We start from the raw sequence: 8,590 nt of genomic DNA, 5'->3' as shown, positions 1-8,590 counted from the left end.
CTCTATCTCAAAAAAAACCCCAATGTAACAACAACTTCCTATAAAATATAATTTGGGGCCAAAACGTCGGCGTACAGTAGTGCGCATGCGTGATAGACCGCCGCGGCAGCGGTGTGAAGCGGGGAGTAATCAGGACAGGCTGGTGAAAGGTTCGATTCTTTTTTAGATTCGGTTTATTGGCGCGTTACCAGTTAAAAAAAAATTAAAAAGAAAGTTCATTGGGTCAAATGCGCATTGAGCGAGTCGCTCGTCTTTGAGTTGTGATTGTGATTCTCCCAAGAATCATTCACTTCTCTCGAAATGATCTAAACTGTGCAGGGCCATCAAATCTCATCATATCAGCCTCATCTCTCAAAATGATTCATCCTGGTGGGGAAAAAAAAAGGTGTGGAAAAAATAGTTTACTTCTGTCAAAATTATGTATTTCGGTCAAATTTCAGTCCCCTTCAATATTCATCACGCTTAATGCCTTGGTCCTTCCTTGCCTTGGATTTGGATTTCGTCACCAGTCGTATTTTCGGCCGGTGAGTCGGCGGTGAACTCGCTCGCCCCACTCCTTCGAGGGAGCCGCTCAAAAGACTCGTTCTCAAAGAACGGATCGTTCGTGGCGAGCGGTTCTCGCTTCGCTACTCCGGACGAACCACTCGCCGCGGAGCTCCCACTGGCGAAGCAGCTCGTCTCTTAGCGTCGGGGAGGAAGCCCATCAGCGTCAGCCGAGCCACACACCGGAAAAAACGATCGAATATTTCGGCAGATCGTGGGCACATGGAGACGTCGCGTTGTTGGGATCACGCGGGTGGGCTTGTTATTTTCACCGCGGACCAGGGAAAGTGAGTCCACTCTGCGCGCACCGTCCGTGGGATAAACCATGCTCAGCCCCGCGCTGGCGTACGCGGTGCCCGTCCTGCTGCTCAGTAGGATTATTCTGTGCCAGTACTCCAGTGACCAGTGCAGCTGGAAGGGCAGGTGAGAAGGACTGTATTTATTTTCCGTGCAATATTAAAATAAACAACTTTTGCACGAACTTAGATCCACGGGGGCTTAAATGCACATGCGCTCTGTGCTGCAGACTCCGCTTGGATATGTGAATGGATTGTTGGCAGCGATTTGTTGCCAAGGATCCTCTTATTGCTGTCTCTGCTTAGATAAATTCACGGATATTTTGCGTATAAAATAAAATCGACATATGTTGTGTGTGCCGGGGAAAACAAAGCTATAACAATATAATAGACATTATTGTAAAATAGTGTTTTAACAGTGTTTTAACATTTATTTATGATTTATTTTCATGTGAAGTGTCATGTTTTTAAGTAATGCATTATAGGATATATGTTGAAAGTGTAACACAAGTTGAACTTATCATATTAGAAATTACTTTTGTGTAATTTCAATGATAATGTCATTGAATGTATTTCAGAATACATGGAGAGTATGTGAATTGCATTGCTTTGATATTATGGGGGAAGGTGCAAAAGTCTGCAAAAGCTGCGCACTAGAAGTTGTTTTACACTCTGCCCAGGGGCCGTCATGTGGTTTTGCTCTGTTTTGTATGCTTGTTAAAAAGAAAAAAAGATCCCCACGCCATCTTTACATGCTTAACCCCCGGTGCATTGTGAATTGTTTAACTTTTTCTGAAAGAACAAATATCTACAGGAATCTGTTTTCCACTTTTTGGGTGTGTCAAAAAGTGTGTTGTGGATCTTTTATCATTATTCCGTTAGACGATGTAGGCAATATGCAGCACTTTGAGTCCATAACCAATGATCTGTTGTTCATTAGTGTGGCTCATGACTAATCTCTAATTGCATGCAGAGATGATGAAAATAAAAAGGGGTAATTAGAGACGTGCTGAGGAAAGACTGGTTATGGCACTTATAGCTGCAAATGCTCAGCATGTGCCACAGATTACTTTAGATCTACTGCACATTTGAATTTCAGCATCTCATTTTCAAGAAGCTGGGCGTTTCACCCCAGAGTAAAACCACTGGCTTGGCATGGCCTCGCTGGTAGAACACTGATGGTTTCCTGACTCTGGCTCTGCCACAGAATGACTGACAGACCGGCGTTTTCAAACCCTGACCAGGCATTAAGTTCTGGAGGGAGTCATCTGGTCATGCTGGCGCCAGAGTCCCGAGTGCTGCCCGGACAAGCCTCTTCCAGTCTTTTGGGTTGCCTGAAAGCAAGGGGAGGTTCAGTGCGTGACCTGCATTTGCACTTGCATGCAGTGGGCCCGGCTACTGTTGCTGGCGGTGTCTGCCCCAGAAGCCCCTGTGTCGCTCCATTCATCCGTCCCCGCTTCCCAACTCTTCCCAAAGGCAGCCTGCCAGTTGTGCGTTTTGCCAAGACCCCAGATGGAACAATGCGCCAGTGGGAGTGTGTATGGGTGCTGAGGTCATTTTGGCTGCACTGGCTCGTGACTGGTCATGCAGCCAGTCTCGCACACAATCGGAGTGTAACACGTTGGAAGGAATGTGGACTAATGTGGACTGTTCTCAGACAGTCAGCTACAGTAGGCGTCGTAATTACTCGGTTAGTTCGGCCTAAAACCTCACCTCTGAGCATATTAAGTTGACATGTAAATGAAACACAAAACCACGACAGAGATTTTCATTGTCGCGGTTGTTCACTTTTTGAATGTATTTTTGGCGGAAGACCCCAAAGTCAGTGTTGTTCTTCGCTGAAGTTGGACCTCTTTGACCCCCTCGCCCTCTCTCTCTCTCTCTCTCTCCCTCTCCACCTCTAGCGGTCTGACCCATGAGGGCCACGCCAGGGACGTGGAGCAGGTGTACCTGCGCTGCTCGCAGGGCTCCCTGGAGTGGCTCTACCCCACGGGGGCCATCATCGTCAACCTGCGACCCAACACTGTGTCCCCCGCCGCAGCCAGGCTCTCCGTCTGCATCAAGCCCTCCAAAGACTCTAGCGGTACCAACATCTACCTGGACCGCACCGGCAAACTGCGACTGCTGCTCCGGGAGCAGGACCAGGCTCAGGGCAAGGTGCACTGCTTTAGCATCCAGGAGGGGGCGCTCTTCATCGAGGCCATCCCACGCACGGACATCAGCCGTCGGATCACGGCCTTCCAGTACGAGTTGGTCAATGACCGGCCGGGGACGGACCTACAGTCAGTGACTGGTAAGACACAGGGAACGATCCTCCTCGCGCCCTGCTTGTCGGCCTGTAATTTATTTCTTGCGTTTCTAGAAATGATTTACCGTCGAGACCTGCAGACTTTAGTTTGGATAGATTCCCTCTTCAGTTGGATTCCTTTGTCCTTTTTCCTGGGTGTCCTGTTCCATGGACCAAATGCAGCCATCTACTGGCGGAAAATTGTATTCAGTTGGACTCTCGTGGTCGGAAAGTCTAGGATCGGTCCAACTCGTTTCTAATACCGGAGCCGAAGCGGAGTGCTCTGCCTCGGCGCACATTAGCCCGATGAAAAATATTTTCTTTGACAATACCAAGGCCTCGCTCCAGGCATCAAAAACAATCTGTTTTGTACGTCTAGGGATCAAATGTTGCCATTTCAGTTCATTTTGTCCGCGTAAGATTATCTTCTGTAGCCGGGTTACACAACCGGACAAAGTTTACTTGAGATTCCAGTTCCTGTGAGCTGTGAAATTTCTGTTATGGCTCGTGTGTGTCGAGGGGGCACAGCCAAATAACGGGGCCTCTCTTTAAAAAACAGCCTCCTATTTTCACGCCGCGTACCTGCCAAACCTGCGCAGCCTCAAGCTGAGCGAATCTCCGGCGACTGTTTTTCTTGTTGTTTTTCTTCCACGCAGAGAAAAATATGAGTGGTATCAGGCCCTCATCTGTTTTTATTGCTCTCTCGGTTTTCATTTGCTTCGCATGTCTCCGTCCTGCCGCGCAGCGGAGAAGCAGGGACAGCGAGTTGTAAAAATTCGGGGGGCTTATAGCGGAGGGGTTGTTTTGGACACATTAGTGTCTCCCTCCACTGCCTCGGTGGTATGTGCTGGTGCAGAGATGTGGCCGGCGCTGACATAGCGCTGCGGTGACTCACTGTGACAGGGGTCTCGTGTCCTCCAGAGCAGGTCCCCGGACTGGTAGTTCTTCATCTCTCTCTCCCTCCCTCCACTCTATTTTTTTCTTTTGCAGTTTCTATCACCCCCCCCCCCTCTTTTTCTCGCTCCTATCCGCCTAGCTGGGATTGAGTTGCTCTCAATCAAGTTGGAATGTGTCTCCAACCAGATGTTGGGAGGACCCTCCACTCCAGTGCATATAGGCCCATTTTTCACGACTTCTCCCTCTATGGCTCGGCTTGCCTTGCCTTTCCCCTTGCTTTAACGGCGCTCCCTTTTTCGTTTCCTCCAACTCGCTCTTTTCCCGTTTCTCTCTCTTGCTTTCATATTTGTCAGCGTAATCATTTCTTTTTTTCACGTCCCTGCCCCCCTCCATCTATCTTCCTTCTCCCCTCCCGGAGCGGTTTTGAAGTGGCTTTTTCTTCTGTGCTGAGCGGTATTAGAGAATCGTGCTCCATTAGCGTGGAACGCATCCCGGCCCAGATGTTGCACGGACACTGTACCGTCCCCTCCGCCCCGCTTCAACCGCTCCAAAACCATCCCTCCTCTCTGCCTCGCCTCTGTGAAGTGGTTCTGATCAGAGAGCTGCAGCATGTGCATGGGCCGAGGAGAGATGCTGACTCCGCTGCCAGCCCATTCCTGTGGTTCTGTTTCATGTCTGACATGTGAGCCTTTGCTCTTGCTTTGCTTTGTGGGGGGAAAAAAAAAAAGAAAAGAAAGCGCCCCCCATTTGAAGTTTGGGCCCCTCCCCTCAGTCCTACTCCTTGTCCTAGTACTACAGTATAGTCGGGCTCACATCACAATGTCCCCACTCCGGGCTCAACGCTCTGCGATGCTGAAATCTCCCAACTCTCCCTCCAGCTGTTCAAAGCCCTCTGGGGTCGCGTCTCAGTGAACTCTGAACTCTCCGGCGGTGACGCGGCGGCGCCTCGCGTCGCAACACAAGTTGACCCCAAGACGCACTTGCCTGTCACCCCTATGCCGCCGAGTACAGAGAGAATGTCTAAAAATAAAGCCCCCCCCCCATCCATCTCTCCATCCTAAATATGACAGAAGTTACAGTCGCTCTTGTGCTTTTTTTTTCTTTGAATCTGTCTGTCTTTCTGCGTATTTCCTGACTTCACAAAGATATTTCCGCACAGATCGGTAGCCAGACCCATTTTAAACCGCCGGTTTTCCATTGCACCGAATCCATCTGGACTCACAGTCTTCCAAAATGGCAGCAGATTAACACTCCAACCACACCCACAGCCCCAATGCTGACTGGGCACCCAGTCGCACCTGGCCCATCCACTAAAGAAAACCACAGCAGGACGAGACTCACTAATAAGGGTATTCGACCCCCGGCCCACCCGAACGGCCACCTGAGTCAACTAATCATCGACTTGACTGCTCTCGTTTAGGGCCCTTTCTCCTGTTGTAAAACACTCTGGGACTCCTGGGCCCTGGGGTAGGACACCAGGCTGGCCTTTCACTACTCTGCCACCATACAAAGAAGAAATGTGGCCTGGAGCACATGTTCAAAGGCCTGGTAACTTGGAGCCAATTTCAGTAAATTCACTTTTTTATGCTCCATAATTTACCCTCTCGGGTCAGACTGTGTCCTTTTGTGGTTTAATGGGCCTTGCTTGGTTGAGAGTCGGGGCGAGGTTATGGTTGGCTGTTTGGGTGCATGGAGAGTTGGCTGATAATTCAAAACGATCAGTCGTCTGCCATGAAATCAAAATAGCATATTAACAAACAAATTTGTCGTCTAATTGAATCATTTAATCATGTGAAGATTTAAAAATTAGAAAGTAACTTAGCTTCAAAGTCCGTGCTGATGTCATGTCTGCAATATTAAAAACTTAGAGCTAGAATATGGACACATTGCCATTTAGTTCAAAGTAATGAACCCCAGATGGCCTCCTTAGCATGGGAGAATATTTGTAATTTCAAATGCATATATCTATTTATAATATACCCTACTCATGCATCTTTGAGATTAATATCAGATGGGAAATATGTAGGCAGATGTCATTTTGTGTTTTTGTCATTGTCCGACCATGATTGTCATTTTGTGCAACTACTTCCAGTCGGAAGTTCCATTATGCAACATCAGGGCTCAGGTCTCCTTTCACTTATCACTGCAATCCACCCCATGCTAGACATCTGGTTCTCAGTGGAAGGGGGTTCCCATTGTGGTGAATTCGGGCATGGCAACATGGAAGAATTTAACCATAAGGAATGGGAAGGAACCACAGTATCAATATTTATCACAATATCATCCGGTCAGAACCCCATGTGTTCAAGTAGAGGTTCCTCTCCTTATAGATGTATCGCACAAACCGCCAAATTATTCAAATGAACCTTTCTCAAATATATCAGAACTTTTTCTGAAGTCAATATAGCTGAGCAAGGTCCCCCCTGTCATATATTCATATATATATATATATATATATATATATATATATATATATATATATATACACACGCGCTCACACACATACTTGTCAGCATTTTTCAATAATCATTTTAGCAGCCCACACCGCTGATCTGTTCATTCTTAAACAGCCCTGACAGCTGGATCCTATTCCGCCCTCAGCATTGAACAAATAATCATCTATGAAATGGAAACTTTGTGTGTGTGTGTGTGTGTGTGTGTGTGTGTGTGTGTGTGTGTGTGTGTGTGTGTGTGTGTGTGTGTGTGTGTGTGTGTGTGTGTGTGTGTGTGTGTGTGTGTGTGTGTGTGTCCGCGTCCGCCATACAGTAACCGTCCAGCCACAGCTGTGTGCAATTGTGCTTTGCAGTAGTTAACTGAAAAATTAGTGGAGTGGACATTCTGACTTGTCACGCTGTAGGCAGAGGCGTGCAGAAGAAATTAAGGTGTTTTTTTTCTGTCTGTGTGTGTGTGTGTGTATTGTTATGTACAGTATATGGACTTATTTATCCAAATCCTGTCCTCTACCTCTCTGTTTTAGGTCCCTGCCAGCCTTGCACTGATAGCGAGATACTCCTGGCTGTTTGCACCAGTGACTTCGGTGAGTTGGAACGAAATACCTCATCAAAAACACTTCATGCAGAATAAAGTTGATTCTCAGGAGGTTTACACTTTCTTCCATCCTCCTGTTGCTTCCAGTGGCGCGGGGCAGCATCAAAAAGGTGGAGCAGGAGGAGGAGAAGTCCTCCGTCACCGTGGAGATCAGCCGCCTCCTCAGGCAGAAGACCCAGGTGTTTGTGTCGGGCGGCGTGAGGGCGCGGCGCTGGACGGGCCGGGTCAAGATGCCGCTGCAGTGCGGGGTCAAACCCGGGGACGGCGACTTCCTGTTCACCGGCACCGTGCGCTTCGGGGAGGCCTGGATGGGCTGCGCCCCGCGCTTCAAGGACTTCCTGAGACTGTACGCCGAGGCGCAGTGGCAGGGGACCAACCCCTGTCACGTGGACGTCGACTGAACTGAGCCGGCTTTTCTCCCGGGAGAACGAACAAGCCCGCGCCGGATCGGCGGATTCAAAGCGGATTTCAAAGTGGGGATTCGGTGGAACTGACGCAGGAGCCTCACTCCGCTAGACTGACGGGCCGGGGCCAGGCCCCCAGAGCCTCCGGGCCCCGCCGTCTCATGACTTGTTTAAAACAAAAGAGAGAGACGGGAGTCCTGGATGATGCTGTTGCCAGAAGCCGCGTTCCGGCTGGACTCTGCACAAAAGCCGACCGTCACCCAAGGACGCGCTCAAAGGACGGACCCCCAGATTTTACATGTAGCAGACCCTCCGCTTGGTGTTTATGTGTATAAAAAATGTGAATGAACTTTGTTTATTGGAAAACCCCAAGTGCTTTGCAAAAAGCTTGATGTACAGTTTCGAAGATATTTCTTATGACAGAAATGTATAAAGTTGAAAGCCTGTTTTAATTTTTATTTTGTTTAAAAAAAAGAACAAAAACAAAAACGCGATATGCAATTTAATGCCTGGATGTATCTGGTTTTCAGGCTGTATAATTGTAGAAAAAAAAACAAAAAACAAAAAAACAACGCAAAACCAAGAAACCCCAGATTTTCTTTTTCAATGTGAATAAAAGTTTTTATTCCTCAGAAGGACGGTATAACTTGTACGGTGCTTTCACATGAATTATTTAAAGGGGGATTTATCATGCAAAACTCACTTTTTCAGTGCTTGTGCACATACTCTCTGATGGTTCTACTAACACAGACACACTCAGTCCGTTTATTATGAGCTGTGTGTTTCAGAAAACATGTCCGAAAACGAGCTTTGTTTTCTTACTGCTACGTCACATTGAGACCCATTTGAATTAGAACCGCCCTCCATCTGAGTAACTCCACCCACGGCTGGAGCGCCACCGGACCCGCTAGATTCAAAGCTAAGAGCTCATCATGGGACGTGATCTGTTGGGTGCAGAGACCAGCACAAATCTTTCCAAGAAAGAGGAATCAATAACTATTGGAAACTGCAGACGAGGGAAATGGAAGTATTTAAAAAAATAATGTGTGTGTGTGTGTGTCTCCACTGACTACTTTCGGCTCCATGTTTCTCCAAACAAAACTGTAGATGTATTT

General features: G+C 47.9%; 1 protein-coding gene across 1 annotated transcript; it reads left to right on the top strand.

The window, feature by feature from the left end:
- The first annotated feature begins 659 nt into the window (after window positions 1-659).
- metrnla (meteorin like, glial cell differentiation regulator a) lies at window positions 660-8,104 on the top strand. Its single transcript, XM_080009828.1, has 4 exons — window positions 660-966; window positions 2,744-3,132; window positions 7,001-7,060; window positions 7,159-8,104. The coding sequence occupies exons 1-4, from the start codon at window positions 869-871 to the stop codon at window positions 7,470-7,472; spliced, it is 861 nt and encodes a 286-aa protein (XP_079865954.1). The 5' UTR covers window positions 660-868; the 3' UTR covers window positions 7,473-8,104.
- The last annotated feature ends 486 nt before the right edge of the window (window positions 8,105-8,590 follow it).

Source organism: Zeus faber, assembly GCF_960531495.2.
Source record: "Zeus faber genome assembly, chromosome: 11".
Lineage (NCBI taxonomy): Eukaryota > Metazoa > Chordata > Actinopteri > Zeiformes > Zeidae > Zeus > Zeus faber.
This window is presented reverse-complemented; position numbering and strand designations above follow the sequence as displayed.